Here is a 22,936-nt window from a genome sequence, read left to right on the forward strand (position 1 = left end):
GTGCTCCACTCCCTCAAGCCAAAGTGAAACGTATCTCTCTGCCAAATCAGAGACATGAGACTACATCAGTGTAAAATACACAGAAACCATACAAAAATTAATTCATTAGGAAAGCTAAAGGAAGGTAATGTAGTGGGGAAATACAGTACGTCTTATGTTAAAGGTACAAATATACAAATATACAATAATTCTATATTGAATGCTGCAGTTTATGGGAAGCTGTCCTTTGTATGGTATGTTTCTAACTATTGACATAATAAAGAATCTCAAAATTCAATGACAGTAGCTCACAGTATAACATGGGAAGAATCCCAGTTAATGTCAGAGCTTGCCTTGGCAGCAATAATGGAAACTAATCACACTCTTCAGGATATTTTTCCATACGCTGTCCCATCTTTGCACTGCTCCCCAGCATTGCAGTTTCCTCAGACTCTGTAGGAGGCCATGTGTTCGACTGCCATGAAGATCTTAATACCTTCCCAGCTGCTGTAGCAGGAATCCTGGCAGTCTGCTTGCCGACTTAGCAACTCAAGTACTTTGGAAAGTCATTAAAATGGTGTGAATTGGAACATTAGCTGGGATATTCAAAATAAGGCTGGATTAGCCATTGGAGAAAGCTGGGTGCTAAAGTTGCAGTACAAAGCAGGGTAAAATTAAACAATGCAATCACATAGGATCACAATATTCTAGATTCATCCTTCGTCTTTCCACAACACCTACTTGTAGCAATATATATACTGTACACCACCCTAAGAGTTCCCTTCTTATGAATACATACTATAATACACCCAGTACCGCAGACCACAGACAAATTCAAGAGAGGGGTGGCAAACTGGATGAAGCAAGGTGGTTTGAACTGTGTTTCAGAATCCATACATCTGTGAGATGTGAAAGTAGTGGCTCCAGTCATAGGGTATAAAGGCCTATTGAAAGTCATTAAATCCCCAAGTAGTCAGAGTGAAAACTTTAAAAATGGCAATTCTGGGCTGGACCCCAGCTGAATTCATGATAATGTAAAACGCCCACGCCGGCTTTCCTACGGCACAGGGTTGCCACCGGGACGGTATTTTGTACTGCCTTGTTGGTTGGCAGTGAAAAGATTGAATGTACTGTTTTATTTTTCACTTGGGATAGTTAAGCACGGGGATCATACTGAGATGCATATAGTTTTATTTTGTCTATATAAAGCTTACAGCAGTATACATACAGCTAGTGGAGTTTACCAATGTAAAGTCACTTAATAGGGTGTTGGGCCACTATGGTATCCCGCTCTGTGGAGTTCTCGGCAGACCGTTTTTGATGAAACTGGCTGTTCGCGTCCCAGGTTGAAATTTGCAGTCAATTGATCTGCAGTTGCTTGCCTGTTTTGCCTTGCACTTCAAATTAATGCACGGATATCACGATCCTGGAGTATGCGCTTCCGCCCACTGTTGCCCTTTGCTGATTATGTCTTTCCCTCGGAGTTCCATGCCGACATCACCTTAGACACCGTTGCTCGTGAAACATCAGCAAGTTGAGCTATCTTGGTCACTGAAGCTCCTGCCAAATGCGCCCCAACAATCACACGTCTTTCAAAGTCACTGAGGTCTCCTCTTGCAGCCATGCTAGCCATAATTATAGGCAACCAGGCCTGTCCAGCATTTTTATACATGACCCTAAGCATGCTGGGATGTTATTTGCTTAATTAACGCGTGAGCCACACCTGTGTGGAAGCCCTTGATTTCAATATCCCTCAATTACCCAGGTGTTTCCATTTTTTTTGTCCACTACCTGTACCTAATTTAGGTGGCACCCCTACAATGACATATTCCTGTTTTCAACTGCTCTACAAAACATTCTGCCACTATTGTAATTTCCAAGAGAGAATTTTTTAAAATATATATTTATACATTTGTATACATTAAAAAAAAAGGTTTAATGTCCATATTCTTTATAACACTACAACAATCTAAATGCATATCTTTTAATTAAGTTCCAACAGGTTCCAACATCATGCATTAGTCACAGGCTTTGGCACTTCACATTACTGACAACAAACCCTCTGTTTAATTCAGGCTTAATGGTTTAGTGCTGGCATGTATGAAATAAATGCAAATCTGGTCTCAAAACTTCCTTAAAAGGGAGTTCATTTGAAATGAATTCCTGAGAAGAATGACACTGATGACATTCTGGCTGTGCTGATCAAAGATAATGTTATTTGTTTTACTTTTAGTAAAGATGTGCTGCAGAACCCCCACTGATGTTCTGGAAAGTGCACAACAACATCTGCTTATAAGAACATAAGAACATAAGAAAGTTTACAAATGAGAGGAGGCCATTCAGCCCATCTTGCTTGTTTGGTTGTTAGTAGCTTATTGATCCCAGAATCTCATCAAGCAGCTTCTTGAAGGATCCCAGGTTGTCAGCTTCAACAACATTACTGGGGAGTCGGTTCCAGACCCTCACAATTCTCTGTGTAAAAAAGTGCTTCCTATTTTCTGTTCTGAATGCCCCTTTATCTAAGCTCCATTTGTGACCCCTGGTCCTTGTTTATTTTTTTCAGGTCAAAAAAGTCCCCTGGGTCGACATTGTCTATACCTTTCAGGATTTTGAATGCTTGAATCAGATCACCGCATAGTCTTCTTTGTTCAAGACTGAATAGGTTAAATTCTTTTAGCCTGTCTGCATACGACATGCCTTTTAAACCCGGGATAATTCTGGTTGCTCTTCTTTGCACTCTTTCTAAAGCAGCAATATCCTTTTTGTAACGAGGTGACCAGAACTGAACACAATATTCTAGGTGAGGTCTTACTAATGCATTGTAGAGTTTTAACATTACTTCCCTTGATTTAAACTTCTCACAATATATCCGAGCATCTTGTTGTCCTTTTTTATAGCTTCCCCACATTGTCTAGATGAAGACATTTCTGAGTCAACATAAACTCCTAGGTCTTTTTCATAGTTCCCTTCTTCATTCAGTATCTCCCATATGATATTTATAATGCACATTTTTATTTCCTGCATGCAATACTTTACACTTTTCTCTATTAAATGTCATCTGCCATGTGTCTGCCCAGTTCTGAATGCTGTCTAGATCATTTTGAATGACCTTTGCTGCTGCAACAGTGTTTGCCACTCCTCCTATTTTTGTGTTGTCTGCAAATTTAACAAGTTTGCTTACTATACCAGAATCAAATCATTAATGTAGATTAGGAATAGCAGAGGACCTAATACTGATCCCTGTGGTACACCACTGGTTACCTCGCTCCATTTTGAGATTTCTCCTCTAATCAGTACTTTCTGTTTTCTACATGTTAACCACTCCCTAATCCACATGCATGCATTTCCTTGAATCCCTACTGCGTTCAGTTTGAGAATTAATCTTTTATGCGGGACTTTGTCAAAAGCTTTCTGGAAATCTAAATAAACCATTTAGTATGCTTTGCAATTATCCCTTGTCGATGTTGCATCCTCAAAAAAATCAAGCAGGTTAGTTAGACACGATCTCCCTTTCCTAAAACCATGCTGACTGTCTCCCAGGATATTGTTACCCAGTGCATCAGACAAGAATGTATTTATTTATTGTAGTTATTTATTTATTTAGCCCTTCAATATGTAGACCCTGCAGTTAACCCAGTAAGTACCTAACTACATTTTCTTTGAAACACAAGCTGAGTTCATGTAATTTGATACATTCTAAATCAATGTTTCTTCCCCCAAAAAATATAAATCCTTCCTTTTGGCTACAAACCTATTTTGTGTACTGAGACGTTCCTGCAATCAGAGCAGTGAAATTTCACGCCAGCAATGAAGCTCAACACATAGAAAATTGAACTTTATCATCACTGTGAGGAAGAAAACATCAAGGAAGTGATCATACTTAGTTTGTTTAGTTTTTTTATGTTATATTGAGGCATCTGAAGGGCTATATTTGCAGAATTAACAGTTACATTTAGAATTAACTTTTGCGGTTAACAAAATTAGAGTAAGTTACCATAACAATACACTAAGATACATACACTCCATGACACCTCATTCAAATAACAAGTAGATGCCAGTTCAAAAAATACAAAGTAGCCTGTCCTCAAATAAGGATGATGGCACTTAATGGGTTAAATGAGTTTCTAGGGTAAGTACTCCCCAACATGTAATGTGCTGTGTGCACAAAAGCAACCCCAAAAATACTAAATAATGCAGGTGTTACTATGCTTTTGGAATGACACGCACATCACATGTGCATTCTTTATAAGTCCTAGCCCACTGTTGGACAATAAACCCATTACATGTATTAAACAAGTCCCCACAAGAGCAATGCTATCATTACCAAAGCATTAACACATTTTCCAAAAGAATGATCTATAATTATAGTAATCTATAATTATTGTACTCAATAAAAGTAGAGTTTTTATTTTTATTTTTTTATTTATTATTTAAACTTGAAATTGTATTAACATGTAATCTGTTATACGCTAATCAGGAAAGAGTGATATACATTAGTAAAGACACGTTTGTAGATTTAAAATGCAGTGGGGGCAACGTCTACATTTTATTGAAGTAATTTATGAACATTCCAAAATAAGATGAATTTTACTTAAAATAAGTCAATAATATAGATCCAGTAGATGAAAGGTGTTTGTACGTCAAGTCTCCAGAATACAGAAGTTCACATATTTTATTCAGCAGCTTAGTATCGAACTGTGTGGAATTGCATTGAATATACCCTCTGTTGGTTGCATTCTAAAAGGGAAAAAAGAATCTTTGAGTACAGAACATAGGAGAAAGGTGTGGGAGGCAGAGGCAGGAGTGTATTTTTAGCTTTAATTCTCAATGAAGCAACTAGAATCAATAAACAATTGAAGCTGTAATGTTTCTAACAAACGTCACTTCCATGCCATGTGTAGCCATCACACAATTTAGCATGAACATTATCATGTTCATGTGTGTGTGCTCATTTATGATTTGAGAAAGTTTTCAAGCCATAAATTGAACAACTTACTCTATTTATCATATATAATTCTATAGTACCTGTGGCTATTTATTTTCCACTACAGAAAGCCAGTGACTTGAAATGACATTCTGAGTGGCACAATTCATTAACCTTACAATAGGCTAGAATGGGATGCAGGTTAGCAGTCCTCTAGCTGTTCCTGCCACTGACGTCAAGAATCTTCGCAGAGTCAGAGCTGACAGCCTCAGCGGGTTCTTTATTATTTATTTATAATATATATCTCAAAAGTCAAAATGTAACCTTTCGTGCACCACAGTGCTTCAATGTACAAAGGTGCCGACCACAGTAAGGTAAAAGTCTATGGTACAAATAATTGTCTTTTGACTTACGCCAATACGTAGGGGATAATCCTTCAAACTTCAGTTTCCCATGGCTCAGGATGATCAAGACAGCTAAGGTATTAAAAATTATTTTTTTATTTAAACAAACAGGAGATTTAAAATCCATGTTCACGACGCGTTTCGACTCGAACGAGTCATCGTCAGGTGTATTCAGTGTGTTAGTGTGTATCATTAAGGAACATTACAGAGTGTGCAGCCTTAACTGTCTCGTTCACCCTGAGCCATGGGAAACTGAAGTTTGAAGGATTATCCCCTACATATTGGCGTAAGTCAAGATACAATTATTTGAACCATGTGTATATATATATATATATATAGTCATAGAATGCAGCCTCACACATCTGGGACACACCTCCAATTTGGAAAAGATAAAATTCCTAGTTACATAATTAGGTTACACCACAAAAGCTCATGCACAAAATAAATAAATTAAATTAAATAAAAGGTGTTTCCACAGGATATAGTGTTGTATAATGTCTTTGGCTAAGCTGTTGTATGCTGTTATTGTCTTGGTTCAGGGAAGAATCAGTTGTACAGCAATGGCACAGTATACCCCACAATAGGCCAGGGATTTAGAAATGCCCTGTATAGTATACAGTATTTCTGCACCTACAGATATGTACACTGTACATACATGTACCACTTGAGTGGAAAACATGCTTACTATGTGGATAGTCATTTATCTTCCTACATGCTTCAAAGATCAATTAAAATATTGAGGTGGTCTTTCTTGTTACATTGTTTCAGCTTCTTAAGACTTCATAACTAGGCTAATGCACTATTCTTGGCTTCCCTGAGGTAAGGGTTAACTATCACACACCTACAGAGTGTCAAACTAACAGGAGAATTTACATGGAGAATTCCAAGCATTTGCATTCTGCTCCTGGTCTCAAACAATTATACAAAGCAAATCAATATGCATGAAGTGATGAAGCAGTTCTAATTTGCGAAATGTTTTATTCTGTTTTAGATTTAGACATTTCATGTTTTACTCTCTCCTCATGGACCATAGATGCCCTGTATTTGCTTTGTAAATACGTGTGGTGATTTCAGCTTGGAAATCCTATCTCGACGGTAAAGCATGTAGTGGGAGTCTTTATTTCCATCCCAAAAGAGGCATGTGTTGTAATAAGTGTGTGCTGTAAACTGCATTGGAAGACAAGAGGCTAATAATAATAAATAACACTGGGGAACACTTCATTTTACATGACACCCTATGTTAATGTTTTCTCAAGGATGTGATAATACCCATATAGAAATCTGTCTGCCATTATACTGTACTTTAGATTCTAGCATAGAAACAGCAACCCTAACTCTAATGCAGTTAACAGTTTTGTTCAATAATTTGCACATTTTAATAGTGAGATACATACACCCCATGACACCTCATAAATGTCAGTCACCATGAATTGTTATAAAAGTGTGCATTTTTATTAGGATGGTTGTAAAAAATCCTGTGAATGTAAGGTCCTGTGTAGCTAACTTATATGAAACAACATCATGCTATCACTAAACTTCAGGTATCAGCAAAGATCGACAAACTGTGAAAACAGTTTTAAAAAGGTTTTACATCTGGCTTGTTTTCCCCACAGAATGTAGTCATGTGGTGTTTTTTTGAAATATAAAATCATGTATTTGAAATGCCAGTCAACTCAATAAACTGCAATGCACACATTGAAAGATGTGTACCTATAAAGGGCCTAAAATAATTTAAAAAAAGGTCTAGTTTCACAATCTAAACCAGTTAAAACACTTGTAATTTTACTACTGAAGGCTGTTCGAGTGAACTACAAAGAGGAGCACTGAAGCAAGCAGTTTATTGTTTTTGTTTGGTTTATTTTTTAAGTTTAAATAATACACAGAATAAGGTTTTTAGTTTAAGCTATAGGTAATGCTGATACCATATAAAAAACAATTATTTACCACTGTGGCAAAGTGCCCCGCCCCTGTGTGCATTTGTGTGTTCTATGTATGTATGTATGCGTGCGTGTGTAAATGTTGGTGTATAGTCATTGGTACACGGGATATAAACGGGTCTGTGTTTCACGTGTATTTAAAAAGTGTATATTTGTATTTAGGCACGGGATTGCACATCACGCACGTGCATTTAAAATATAATGTGTGGCACGGGGTTGCACGTAATGAATTCACGTGCTGGGATTCAAGTGAATAATTAATTAGTAATTGAATCCCAGCACAAACAGTATAAATAGACGCACGTTTCTTGCACTAAGGGTGGGGTGTTCGGTGAGTGGAGAACGGGAGAGAGGAGGAGAAATAAAGTAAAAGAACGTAACGTAAAAATAGTGTTTTCACTCACCGTGTTTGTTTGTTTGTCTGTGCATCCACCGTTTGTGTGTTAGTACGTTTTGTTTGTCCTTTTATTTTGGCGTGTAGTGCCGTGTCCTGTGTTTTGTATTCCGTTGTTTGCAACCCTTTTATTTGTTAAATAAACGCTGAGTGCAGCCATTGCACTCGGCTCATCATCACCACCGTCTCTGTCTGTGTATTCCTCTCTGGTCTGACGCCACCCACTCTGGCCGTCTTTGTGACACGTGGTGTCATCGTGGGATAGCCGCGCCTCCAAGCGTCAGACCAGGAGGGGTTTTGTTTTAAAAAAAAAAAAAAAAAAAAAAGAAAAAAATATAATGGCAGAAGACGCCACAAAATGGCGGGACTGGTTCCTGGAGAATGCTGGGCTGGAGGCCCAGTCTCTGCCCATAGTCGTCCAGGCCCTGTGGATGATGGACAGTGAGAGATGGGAGGCCTATCAGCAGGAACACACCCCAAACACCTTGGAGGAAGGTGTGGAGTTTGTCCTCAGCTACCTGGAGGCAACCATAAATGGAACAGCAGCCCAGGTAGCAGGACCACCAGCAGAGGAGTACCTGCTGTCCCCATCTCCACCAGCAGAGGGTGAGTACCTGCTGTCCCCATCTCCACCAGCAGAGGGTGAGTACCTGCTGTCCCCATCTCCACCAGCAGAGGGTGAATGCCTGCTGGTTTTGCCTTCACAGCCCAAGCGGGAGGCAGAGACGGATAAAGAGGTGAAGGACAGGGAGGAGGAGTGCCGCCTAAGGGCCAGGCATCCACGGCGATGTAACAAGCCATCGCCGGGGTGCCTCCTCTGCGACCAGGATCACCTGTTTGCCCACTGTCCCTTCCGCAGCTATGGGGAGGAGCCTGAGCGTCCACAGCCCAAATGGGAGGAGCCTGAACGTCCTACGCCTGAGTGGAAGGAGCCCGAACATCCTACGCCTGAGTGGGAGGAGCCCGAACGTCCTACGCCTGAGTGGGAGGAGCCCGAACGTCCTACGCCTGAGTGGGAGGAGCCCGAACGTCCTACGCCTGAGTGGGGGGAGCCCGAACGTCCACAGCCCAAGAGGGGGGAGTCGGTGCGTCCACAGCCCAAAAGGGAGGAGTCGGTGCGTCCACAGCCCAAAAGGGAGGAGTCGGTGCGTCCACAGCCCAAAAGGGAGGAGTCGGTGCGTCCACAGCCCAAAGGGAGGCAAGTCGGGGCTTCCACAGCCCTGTGACCCAAGCCACCAGCAGAGGGAAAATGCCTGCTGGTTCAGCCCCAAGAGCCGGAAGGGGAGGGGTTACAGGCTCAACCCCCTGAAAATTTTTGGGGGGGAGAAGGGCAGGATGCTGGTGTCCCCCAGCAGCCTCTCGCTATGCTGCTGAAGGCAGCACGGCGCGCACATGCCCAGCCGCCACAGCAGAGGGAGCCAGCACCGCCCGGAGCAGAGGAGCTGGAGCTGCCTCTGCCTCCACCACCGCCAGGAGCAGAGGAGCAGGAGCTGCCTCTGCCTCCACCACCGCCAGGAGCAGAGGAGCTGGAGCTGCCTCTGCCTCCACCACCTCCAGGAGCAGAGGAGCAGGAGCTGCCTCTGCCTCCGCCACCACCACCGCAAGGAGCAGAGGAGCAGGAGCTGCCTCTGCCACTTCCAGGAGCAGAGGAGCAGGAGCTGCCTCTGCCTCCACCACCGCCAGAAGCAGAACAGCAGGAGCTGTCTCTGCTTCCCGTACTTCCACCACGGGGAGTACGGTGGCCGGAGCCCCAGAAAGGGGAGCTGTCGGCCACGAAGAAGGGGGAGGAGGTCTGGAGACCACCAACCCCAGCAGCAGTTTCGCTGCCGGAGATCGTGGGGGAGGTCAGGAGACCTGCTCCCACTGCAGCAGTTTCGCTGCCGGAGATCGTGGGGGAGGTCTGGAGACCTGCTCCCACTGCAGCAGTTTCGCTGCCGGAGATCGTGGGGGAGGTCCGGAGACCTGCTCCCACTGCAGCTTCTTCGCTGCCGGCAGTACTGTGGTCGGAGCCCCACCAAAGGGAGCTACTGGCTACAAAGAAGGGGGACGAGGTCTGGAGACCACTTTCCCCAGCAGCAGTTTCGCTGCAGGAGTTCTTGTGGCCGGAGCCCCACAGGAGGGAGCTGCCGGCTACGAAGAAGGGGGAGGTCGGGGGACCACCTGCCCCCGCAGCTTTTTCGCTGCAGGACGGGACCAACAGGCTGTCAGCCGTGCCACTACCGGCAGGGGTGCTGACAGCATGGCCAGACATGGGCCCACTGAAGCCTCCCTTCCCAGCTCGAGACTTTGTCCTGGACTGCTGGGTTTTTAAGGGGGGAGGTGGTCGTTGAGGCCATGTGTGCTGCGCACAAGGGGGGGTATATGTGGCAAAGTGCCCCGCCCCTGTGTGCATTTGTGTGTTCTATGTATGTATGTATGCGTGCGTGTGTAAATGTTGGTGTATAGTCATTGGTACACGGGATATAAACGGGTCTGTGTTTCACATGTATTTAAAAAGTGTATATTTGTATTTAGGCACGGGATTGCACATCACGCACGTGCATTTAAAATATAATGTGTGGCACGGGGTTGCACGTAATGAATTCACGTGCTGGGATTCAAGTGAATAATTAATTAGTAATTGAATCCCAGCACAAACAGTATAAATAGACGCACGTTTCTTGCACTAAGGGTGGGGTGTTCGGTGAGTGGAGAACGGGAGAGAGGAGGAGAAATAAAGTAAAAGAACGTAACGTAAAAATAGTGTTTTCACTCACCGTGTTTGTTTGTTTGTCTGTGCATCCACCGTTTGTGTGTTAGTACGTTTTGTTTGTCCTTTTATTTTGGCGTGTAGTGCCGTGTCCTGTGTTTTGTATTCCGTTGTTTACAACCCTTTTATTTGTTAAATAAACGCTGAGTGCAGCCATTGCACTCGGCTCATCATCACCACCGTCTCTGTCTGTGTATTCCTCTCTGGTCTGACGCCACCCACTCTGGCCGTCTTTGTGACAACCACTCATTACGTTTGGCTAATATCCTGTTCAATTGTAACAGTTACAATTTCATCAGTCCCAGTTACGGTACAAAAGCAAAAAAAAAATTAACTGAAATACTGCACAGAAAGTTGACCGCAATTATTGTCCTTACATTTGACTGTGAGCATCAGTGTAATTATTGTCACAGATGGTGTGTCTGACTGAGTCTTTAACAGCAGCACCTAAACTTGTGGCAGGTGATGGCACCTGACCACAAGCTAAATATTAACTAACGGCAGCCCGTACCCAGCTGTGTGCCAGGTGCCAACCTGCACCGTGCTATATGAAGTGTGTACACTGCCACAAGCTCTCTCTGCACGTGGCAGCTGATTCCCTGGCAGCTTTCTTGTACCTGATGTATGATCTGATTCTGTAAATGCTGCACCCCCCCCCCCCCTTCTCAAATATTTTAGGAATCTCATTTACATGTCTTCATGTTAGATAACTTCTGCTAAGGGCTATAATATGATTGAAAAAGTCTTGTTGAACTTTCAAGAATTGTTTGTCCATCACCGAAGCTTTAAATAAACATATCGTCTCTATAAAGTATGTGATTTTTCTGTTCCTCTCAAAGGGAATTACTCTAAACGCTTGTGGAACAGTGCAGATAAATAACAGTGATCTACAAGACTGTTTTTGTAGCAGGATTATGAAACCCAGCACCTCTGACATACACTTCTTGTACGTGATGTGAAACTGCATAAGCAATTTAAATAAGCAGAAGCAATTTAAGAACATTAACAGTCAAAGCAACATGTGTATATTTAGCACAGTGTATGTGCGTTTGTCTTTCTGTGAGACAATAAGTATGTCCTCTCCAACATTTATAATGAAGGGCCAGACCTCCCCAGAAAGGAGACCCAGTAGAGAGGTGGTGGAGATAGAAGTGGGCTCGATCTTTATAAAATTGGCTAGCCAATAAGATTTAGCAGAAGGGCCTCGCCTTGCATCTAGATCTACTGTAAGCTTCTAATATAGCATGTTGTCAAGTGCTGTTACTATTTATAACCAATTGGATTAGCATCAGCAGGAATCTAATGATGGGTTGTCAAGAAATGTAAATGAGGTGGGGACTCCACTTCACACTGCCTATGCAAAGCAAGTATAGCTTCCTATCTGCCCTGACCTGGCTCCATGAGAAGTTAACCAAAACAAAACAATTGTATTTAAAGCATGTAGCGTCTCACAATTTTATAATAAGAATTCTGTTTTATTTTATTACAAAGATCTGTTTTAATTTCACACCAAATACAAAATATCAAATCAGTGGTGAATCTATTATTGTACGCTTAAAAAAACAAAAACTATGCACTCCTCAGATGGCAAGTAAATGAGACATCACAACAGCAGCAGTAGGAATTGATTACTTATTGTATTAACAGGTTGGATAATACAATAATCACATTCATCTGCAGTATGCACGTGAGTGCTGTTTTTAGTGGCATGCTCTTATCCAAGACAAAGGCAGGCCACCTATAAACTATGCTTGCCCTTAGGAATTAAAAACAACAGTAGAATTTAGTGTGTCTAGGGAAATATGTGGTTCTCAGAAAACTCCATAAATGAAGGCAGGAGGAAGCTCCCTCCAACCTGCAAGTCTTATTTTATAAAACCATTATTATTATTATTATTATTATTATTATTATTATTATTATTATTATTATTATTATTATTATTATTATTATTATTAATAAACTTTTGTTTAACCATCATGTCAGTGTGATATTAGTCACAGTATGATTTTTGATATGCATGCCAAAAAACGTTACTTTCAAGCTCCATTTATCTAACCAGTTACATTTCTAACATACCCTCTGTCTGAAAATAATCTACTGGTCAAATGACTACATTGTATCCCTGAGCTATGCTTTGCTATGGGAACACAGTTTAAACTGTCCTCGGTAAGGGAGGCGAACTGTACAAACTGTTGTTGATAATAGAATGCAGGAATTTACCTTTTCTGAAGGAAATGCAAGAGCAGAACATAGAAATAAAAAATGTCATTAAAACTCAAAATTATATATAACTATTGTTATTCAGGTAAAACCTATTAATATTTAAGTAATAATGTAAGTGTGAATGCACTCTGATGGTGGATTGTGGATGGATTTATGGGATGAGATTGAAAGTTCAGTCCTTTATCCACAACAGCCACCCCTGATTGCTGGCAGACACTGTGCAAAAACTACCGTATTTCGAACATCCAGTGAGTGGTGCTAAATATATAAGCAAGTGTTGTTCCTTACAGCTGCTCTCCGGGGTGCTGAACTAGATGAAGGTGCTGATACTGCTTCAATCTCCTGGGATTTGAGCTGAAAGGGCAGCCCTCTGAAGCACAGATATGACTGACTACAGTCATATCTTTTTATATATATATATAACATATTTTGGGCGGTCTCTTGTTGAAAAGTCTTTTCTATGTGTGCCTACTTACTGAATTAACATTGCTGAGTTGGTTAAACTCACCTGCTATTGTGGACAATACCCCTTTCTTTCTGACACTCGCACAGGCCTCTGTTGTTAAGGGCTTTTATATCAGGCAAGTCTCTTTAGTTTACTGTTACGCAGCTGGTAGCCAAACAGTACAAGGGTTTTATCTAGCTTGTTTCAAGATGGTAAACTCAAGTAGGTCAAGGTATCAGTCAATTTTGCCTTTTTACACCATCGCATTATTGGTACATGTGACAGAAATACAATGAGTTCTGGTGATAAATCTTCCTCCCGACCTGTGAGGGCGCTAAAGAACGGGAGGAGAAGTATCTGGAAGGGCTGGCCTGACAGTTCGTTTCCGGGATCGGGAGGTGGGTCAGCCTGGAAAGAAGCGAGACTCTGTTGTAAGACCGTATTGATTTGACAGGTAAACGAGGGGCAGCTGCAAGTAATAAGGCAGCTGCAACCGTTTACCTAGATATCATGCGGGATTACATATAGGGGCCAGGGTAACGCTGTTCTTTTCCTTCGTTTGGGTAAAGCTCGGTAGAGAGAAGGACTGAGAGAGGAGCTCTCAATAATAAAAAGGAGAAAGACGTGTTACGTGTTTTTGTGTTGTGTTTGTCTGTGTTGTAATTGTTTGTGTTTTTACATCACCAGACAGTTAGAGCACATCTCCGGAGCTGTCGCTGAGGGTCAGCACAATCCGGAGCACCACTGCACTACTGTCACAAAAAAATACTTGTGTATGCACTCAGCACCAGCACGACTGCACTCACCCAGGACTGGTGACCGTGTGTTCTTTTTTTGTTCGGGACTGTGCCCTGTTCTGTTATCCCTGTGCTTTATACATTGGTGTGTATAGCCGGGGATTTATTATTTAACTTCGCCAGACCTGGATTATAAATAAAGCACCTTTTCACTGGATACTGTTGTCTGCTTGTCATTCCTGCAATGCATCACCGCTACCCCTGTTCCCCTTCACTAGCCACTTTGCCACAGTATTCATTTTTCTGTCCTTCTGACTTACTCCCTGTCTTGTGTTTATGGTAGCCAGCTGCCCCTTGATACTCAAGGCTGTCTGATCACCACATGCACTGAACCGGCCTATATATCACGCTTTTGCTTCTTCACATTCACAAAACCAGACAGAAATGTACTTCGACACATCTTCTCGTTACAGAATTACAGCACATAACATTTCAGAAGAGAGCCAGTCTTTAAGAAAGACCAGTGAAACAGCTGCTAGTAATATTAATCAGGGGGTTCCTACCTGTACAAGGTTCCACCCTTCAAGAGACTCAGCAATGATGGACGTCACTGACGGGCAAACTCCCCCAAAGATCATCAGGTGCTTTGGGCCATAATATATGGCATCAAAGAAGGCCTTCAGTCCCTTTGCATTGTCACACTGAAAGAAAGAAGGGACATATGTGTTAGATGTATTTTGGAAATTAATAATAAAAGGTTGATCTGTTCACAAACTGATACATACTTTGAACACAAGAAACCACTCTATTTAGATCCCTTTATTATCACAACCTAAGGGACCAGTCATAATAGAGAGTAGGTTGTAACAGAGGTGAATGTGTCTCTGAATTGTAAGCTACTGACTATGAGTGGTATTAATGGCAAGGTGATCTTTGTATTGAACTGGTCACAAAGAGGTCAGCTATGCTGTGGCATGACATGCTCTTATGATCACAGACAAACCACCATTAAACTTGATTAGCCCAACAGTCAATGAAACAGTACAAGTTCCATGATAGTCATCGACGTTCCTTCTATTTTTGTTACCATGGTTGTTCACACATGAAGACCCATGAAAAGAGCAAAGATTTTACTTAATATGTATTATGTGTGAGTTTTATCGGTACAGTATGTCAAGCCCATGAACAAGAGATCAACATGCTAAAGGAAGATAATCGAGTTGATGTGGCAAAGTAGTATGTCTTGCCTGCTGGCACTAATGGTCTGGATCCTTGAAAAGCTATGACTTCCTCCATTACAGCATCATTGTTGCTTTTACTCTGAGTTCTCGTGCCACAACCTCTTGAATTTATATTTTAAGGGAAGGGAAAACTGTGTAATAAATCTGACCAATAATCAGGACTAAAATGGTACTGCTGTATATCTTTGGGATATTACAACATTCAAAACTATGTCGATTTCAGTGTTCTTTTTGTAATGACAATAATGAACAAGTACCTTGTATTGGAGAGAGTGGGTGAGTGAGGAAGACAGAGTGGGGATATTACTTTCTATTTCGTAAATAAAAAATGTATAACATAGCCGTGTGCTGTAAACAGCAAGCAAATGGGCTATCTCTGTATTACGTTAGAAGGCAGAAATTCACATTCCCATGGCAACACTCCTGGCTCCTGTAACTACAGAAACATGTGAAGTGGGTCTAATGATTGCAATATGAGCTGGTGACTCGTTTCAGCTTGATTTGCAAGGTTGTAATGATAGGCTCGGCCAGTAAACACTTCTATCAGCTCACTCACACAACAGCCAAGTCTGCAGTATTACTCATCATTTTGAATGGTCTTCCATTTACGTTACTTAGCTTTCACTTCTGATTATGCTTGGATAAGCCGCCTCAAAAGTTAATTGGTCTTAAAGTCTATTATGAAAAGATCTTTACTTTGCAGATTTTTACCCGTGAATGCATTGAAACCGAGTAATTATTTTTTACTTAAAACAAGAGGTGTAATAATGGTTAATGGTTTAATGGCTATTCCATTATCATGACATGTCATTAAAATGTTTTTAATCCCTATTAAAAATATCAGTATGCCTCATTATGTTATGGATGGAATTTTTAATAAATCATTTGGATGGAATTTACAGAAATGTAAAAAGTACTATTTTAATGAATACAGACAAGCTTTGCAAGCCTGCAAAGGAATCAAATCCAAAGTATAAGCTACTTATGTACATTCTGGAAAACCAGTCGCTTTACATGACAGGGATGTGTTGTAAAGCTCATGTCTTCCGATGTATTAAAGTTGGCATGGCTGTGCACTTGAGGTCACTGGTAGTAATTACAATGGCTGCCAGGCAGTTCATTTTGGGACTCAGCAAAGACACCATTGGAGCAATAACATTGACCTGGAAAGATCTAATTCTTTGTCAGTCATATTACAGTGATAAACATTTGCATCTTTTAGCCATTTCAAATTCGGTGTTGGATATTGAGGTCCTCTCGGTTATGAATTCAGAAGTTGTTATTCAATGCAAGGCGCACTGCACTGACCAGTGCACTAGTGGACAAGAGAGGAAAATCGGATGGGGTGTTCATTAGGGTGTCGTGATCCAAGGCTGTAAAATGTAGATTTTGATGTTAATTGAATGGTGTGTATTTCTTTTCTGCTTTGGCAGCAGGTGTTGTCTCTTGCCACTTTCTTCTTTTCATCTAGTTACCAATAATCTACAATTCTCTTCACTTAATAAGGATTGAGGACATTTACCTTCTGGAAATAACTACTTAAAAAGAGGACAGAAACAGGCTTGCTATAAATGTGTATGGTAACATAAGACTTCCTTCTTTAAAGTTAAATAGGAATACAGTACTATGTTTAGAAAGTAGGCAAGTAAAACATCTACTCAACACAAAAGACACTTTATAAAAACAACCCTCGGGCGTATAAAGAGCAACCATACAGTATAGCTTTTCAGATAGTTCTGGCACTGTCCACCTGCTGCAGTTCCAGTAATACATGAATGATTGACCATTAGCTCTTCAGCTCAAACCAAATCCAGTTCCAGGCAGCTCCTTTAAAAATTACATGAAATCTTCTAGAAATCAAAACAGCTGCCTCTAGCATGATCAAAGACATGCTGTACAGATTTGTAGCAATAAGACTCAAGTTATTCAAGCATCTTACAGATACTGTAATGCCTTGATGACTATTATAGGAATTGTTAGTTGCCTTTAATTCACTCTCCCTAAACTATGTTTCTTTAGGTGAAACCTGTTCCTCTACAACAACTGGCAGGGATATTTAGGTCATTATCAATAATAGCCATACGAAACAAGAGCGAAGCCTGGAACATTACAAACAATTTAAGAATAAGGAGGCACGTTTTCAAGTGAGGCCTTTTTAGTACATTTAGGGGGTGATGTAAGTATAGGCGCAGTGCAAATAATTGCAGATGCAAAATTCAAATTTCATTACAGCCAGGCAATTATTTTGGACTGCGCCCTATGTAAGCTTAAGAGCAATGCAAATTACTCAACATGCACAAATAATGATACGCAATTATGATAATGAGGGTCTCAATGAGCGCAACGGTCTATTTAGCGGCCACACTTGCAGAGTTAGGAGCACAGAGAGCAGCAGCAGCAGTTGTGGAGCACGAAAATACAAACCAAAAAAAATGTCAGAGGAAGGGCAGCAAAGTCCTCTTGGCACACTGAAAAGAAAAGAAAAGTTTTCTGAGAAGGAGCTGAGAGTCCTTATGGCTGAGGGCACTCAGCATAAAACTGAGTTGTTTGAAAAAGCCTCAGCCAACATCAGTTATGCTAGTATCCTTAGGAAATTATATGTATTGGTCTGCCCTTTTTAGCATGACATCTAAAAATGTTCCTAGCAAAGGTGGATTGGGCTATCCCTCCAGACATTCCAACTGTGGTCTGAAAGGAACCAGAGGCTACGTAGTGCAGAGAACACAGCACTTTCACATGTGCAGGGATAGCGGTCCCTAGATTGACGCTGGGGTCTAACTCATTCCTCAATTCAGCTATGAGGTCAAGGATGACCTGCGGAGTGAGACGAAAACATTTTACCAACGTATCCTCCGGCATCTCAAACAAAATGAACCTGGGATTGAATATGCAGGGTCTTCTTCGTCTTGCCCTTCTCCTCCAAACGTGTTCCTCTCTCCTCAACAAGAGCCAAGTGTCACCGCATCAGGAAGTGTACCACAGCAGCCATCATGAAGCCAATGACAGGTCTCTGCTGGTGTGTGCTTTTATACAGCTCTTAGTTCTACAATGGTTTGCAAATGGTTTGCAAGAAGAGGTGTAAAGTTTTTGGAGGGTCAGCAATTGCCTAAGTGCAAGGCATAATCCTTACATCACATTATAATGTTTGCGCCCGCTTAATATGCAGATCCCACCCAATTCTATGCTCTTTTCTTCATCTGAATACATTTCAATATCATTTTAATGAATTAATGATGGCAAAGTACAAATATGATACCGGGTGCAGAATTCCAGGTGAATACCATTCTTTACATACGCTGTGTTTTTCAGCGGCCGGTAAAATCAGACCTCATGGCTGCTAAACACGATTTACTGCAGCATTATGGGGGTTTTGAACCCGCAAATCACTTTACGTGTGTCCTTATCACTCCCTTAGTCTCACTTAGTACTAGTACAGTGTTACCATCACATAATCAATATTAATCTAACAGTGCCAAAACGGTTCTGTCACATCATGCTTGGAAGAATGAGGTATTATATGACTAGAATACACACATGCCAGTAACATGCAGTAAACATAAATGAAAATCAACAGCAAGCCAAGCAAAATTGTACTTTATGTATTTTTAGTTTTACGAATATAAAAGTACAAGTATACAAGAAGTTAAAAAGACATACCTACATACTTTGGTTGGTAAGGAGATGTACATTAAGCAAAGACATAGTTTTACATAGCTTTACATGAAAATTCTATTTTTGAAAACTGGTAGATGCAATTATGTGGCTGATCTTAACATTCTGAAATGTTTTCTGACATTATCTTGTCATGTAGTGTTATGTAAGCAGACTGTCAAAATGAAACACTTAAGTCAGGAAAATGTAGGCTCTTCCAATGCCCAATCACCAAAATCCATCATAATCATTCTGATTTGAATAAGGACTTTTATTTCCATATCTTCTCTATTGCTGTTTTGTATAGTTTTCCTGTGAATCTTACTTCTGAGGGCATATTACAATGTTCCTTCCAGGCTTTAGCCACATCACCATGGAAACCTGTCCGATACTATGAAAAGATAAATGAAGGAAAAGAGGAGACTGTCAATGACAGCTATATTTAGCAGTTACGAGGCATAGTATCTAAGGGCAATTAATCTTGTCAGCAGTAATCTTACAGTCAATAGCAATAAGCAAGGGTTATTTACAAAGTATTATTACAAAACCAGGATTGTCTTTCAATAAATTTCAATAGGAAATCTAACATAGAAAAAAAATCTCAAAACAATGCATGGTTTCCCGGGTGTCGATTTATTAAAAAATCACTTAGCCTCCAGGTTGCTGTGTGAAATGGAAATGAGTGCCTAAACAGTAGACACCAGCTTCACATTGCATACTTTATGTGATCTCATTTTTTTTTTTTTTTAATTTGAGAACTGGGCTCTGTTTGCCATTAAAATTATCTCGCTAAGAGCACTGCAATTTAAAAACGGATTTGTTTATATACAGGCAAACAAATACAAGAAATCACATTTAATTAGTGTTTTAATCAATTCCTTCAGCTGTCCTTTTCAACTGTCTCATACTGATCACAACAGTCAAGGCAGCACAGCCTTCTCTTGAATCATTGGGCCTTCAAATTCACCACACCGGCAACCATCAGGCCTGGCTGGTGTCATGTAACCAAACTCCTGCAGTTAACTCACGAAACAGACAAGAAAGATATGGTATACCTGCACTCGGAATAGTATCTTGTAAAAGAAAAGTATTTTGTCAGACTTCTTTAGGTAAGCTGTATACTACTAGCCTACTATTTTAAAAATACAGTTCCTGTTCTAATTGACCACAATATTTGTAAGATCTGTAAAGACAAAGTGGATTTGTTCAGTTGGCCTCGTGCCTCATTATTCACAGCAATACATTCCATGCCATGGCTTAGTGCTTGATTTTGTGTAGAAAGAACACATAAATGCTTTTCTAACACTCATACAGTGCAATTTGTTTGTATGTAAACAGTTTGCAGCTAATATTTTAACTGCTGAACTGGTCTCAGACAGCCAGACAGTTTTTAACATTTAACTAATCGCTCCATAATTCCCAAACTCAAAGGCTTATATTTATTATTTCTACTGCGGTGCATTAGACATTGAGAGCCTTACGCAGCATATTAATGTTAGCCAGCAGTTTCATATGGTATGACAACTGTCCCTTACAACATATGTTTCCGAGCCATATGTTTAAAGCCTAATAGATACATGAATTCTCCATTTTCCAAAGCACTCAAGCTAAAATACCAAGCATCCTCATTGTTGGAGGGTCTGTTAGCCAGATAGTCAGTACCTGCCCCTACTGTTAACTACAGGAGAGCTAGTAATACAGCTAAAACAAAATCAATGCATGAACAAATGGCTCTGTCTGCGTACAGAAGGAACTCACAACTTACAATTTCCTCAAAAGCTTTATAAAAGGATTTTATTCAAGACGTGCAATCTTTCACATTCGATTTAGACAAAACCGTGAAAATATTTAATGGCTGAAACCTACGAGGAGTCGAGAACCCCCCCAACCTGATCTCTTATAAGAGATTACCACGATAAATAGGCATGGTAATTTTGCAGTTTTCCCATGGTTTTCCCATGCGTTTATCGTTATCTGGGAATGCTTACTTGCATGCTTTCACTATGCTTTATTGCACTTTGCTATGCTTTCACTATGCTTTATTGCACTTTGCTATGCTTTCACTATGCTTTATTGCACTTTGCTATGCTTTCACTATGGTGAACTTTTCTAAGTGATATACAGCCCTTACTTATCATAGCCTTCAGTAAGGGGATGCACTACAATCCAATTTCCTTACATTCTCCCCCAATACAGTTTGAATGAGAGGCAACCTAGAATCTAAGTACTGACATAGCTGCATGTAGTGTCCAGAGATTTCAGTTTCATTAAATAAATCACACAGTATCAACACAGCTTGAGATTTATTAAATGAATGAAGCTAGGATGGTCACACCATGCAGGATCAAACTGCAGGCCACTATTCTTCATAACAGTGTGTGTGTGCGTCTGTGTGTGTGTGTGTGTGTGTGTGTTGGGGGGGGGGGGGGGGGGGGGGGGCCGACACATCATCACTCTAACTGTTTTGGTTTGTTTTATAGTATAGTGTATGACACCTTGGCACTCAGGGGTTAGAAAACAAAACAACAAGCCAGTGTGTCCTTTCCCATATATTTATAAAAAGAAAACATTGTGTGGGGAATTTGTCAGGTTTTGTCATTTTTATGATTTGTTTAAAAATAATAATTACAGACCCATCTATAAATGTACCTTTACAGTACTGATTTAGAGACAATATTGGTAGTGGTACATTTAATCTCACCCAATGATTCCATGTCCTCTCCAAGGGATAGCATTGCGTTTCATATCCTCTCCAAGGGATAGCATTGCGTTTCAAAGGGATTCTTTTTGTTTGTTTACAGACAGAGCCAGGCTGTGATATAATAAGCTCTCAGTCAGCTAACGCCTGTCAGTCTTGATCAAGCAGTGATCTATTTGGCGACAGTCAGTTATCTGGTAAGATCCTCCTGCCATGGACAGCCTTGGGCCCAGATACTCGCTAGGTCCTTCAATAGAGCTTCAATCTCGACCTAAACACCAGCACAGTTTATTTTATTTATTTATTTATTTATTTTTTATTTTTAGCTGACGCCCTTATCCAGGGCGACTTACAATTGTTACAAGATATCACATTATTTTTTTCATAGAATTACCCATTTTTTATACAGTTGGGTTTTTATTGGAGCAATCTAGGTAAAGTACCTTACTCAAGGGTACAGCAGCAGTGTCCCCACCGGGGATTGAACCCACAACCCTCCAGGCAAGAGTCCAGAGCCCTAACCACTACTCCACACTGTTACCCCAGCAGCTCTACTCCTGATGTATTGAGGAGACCAAGCTGCCTCTTGTCAGCCACATTGTTTGACACAGACAGTCTGTTGTGGATTTTGTGCTTTAAATGGGACATATTGAAGTGTAAGCAGGTGACCAGACATATTGCAGTTAGTCAATGAATTGTATGCATTTTCAGTGGTCGCGACCCAGTTCATAATGAGATGTGTCCATATCAGAAAACTAAATTCACAGCTGCCATGTTCAGTCTTTCTTTGTGTAAGTCAATCAAAAAAAAACCTCATATGCATTAATTAAATCGCAACACAAGTTTATGCCTTTGCTAACGCAGTGCCGTGTTAAGGTGTGTTTACCTGTCACTGAAATCCGATTGCATTGCGCCATAAAACAGGGAAATGCAGCGGGTCCTAAATTAGCACTGTGTGTTTGGAGAGGCCTGTGACAGAACTACTCACTTCCTCCCTACAGGACAGATCTGAGAAGCGCCGATGGATGAGTGTAGGGTGTGAAAGCCTGGGTAGCTCTGTGGATAAAATGAGGTGTGTACAGCACAGTACTCTGAATCCAAATGCAAAATGCAAAGGAAAACAAAACAAGCCATATCTCCAGATCTTGTTTTGTGGCACCTTGGAGGGCCTGTAAAAGACACAGTGGCACCTGTGGTGAGAAAAATAAAAAACTTCTGCCTTTAGTCTCTCCCTGGAGGCAGAACGTCAGAAAGCCTGTATTGATGGAGACATTGGCTTTTCCTTGCATGGGGGGAAAAAAGACTGGGAAAATATAGTACAGAATTACACACGTACCACTGCATGCCTACTCTGCTGTAAAATGACGGGGAATCCTCAAAATCAATACCTGCCAAACAGTGCTCTCGGGAGCCGTGCATGCTTGGAATAGCTCAGCTCAGTTACTGTACCAATTTGCTTAGCAAAGGTCATTGTAATTTACGTGAGGCCACACTGAAACTAAACTTGGGATTCCCAAGTAGTCATAGCTTACAAGCCATTGTGTTCCCAGGTGT

General features: G+C 40.9%; 1 protein-coding gene across 1 annotated transcript in view; it reads right to left on the bottom strand.

Moving 5' to 3' along the window:
• The window catches only part of LOC117435443 (gamma-aminobutyric acid type B receptor subunit 2-like), a 295,459-nt gene that overhangs the window by 209,364 nt on the left and 63,159 nt on the right, over nt 1-22,936 (bottom strand). Inside the window, exon 2 of the mRNA XM_034058593.3 lies at nt 14,356-14,493. Within this exon, the coding sequence (XP_033914484.1) occupies nt 14,356-14,493 (138 nt within the window). The remainder of the gene's footprint in view (nt 1-14,355; nt 14,494-22,936) is intronic.

The sequence above is a fragment of the Acipenser ruthenus genome, chromosome 3 (assembly GCF_902713425.1).
Source record: "Acipenser ruthenus chromosome 3, fAciRut3.2 maternal haplotype, whole genome shotgun sequence".
NCBI lineage: Eukaryota > Metazoa > Chordata > Actinopteri > Acipenseriformes > Acipenseridae > Acipenser > Acipenser ruthenus.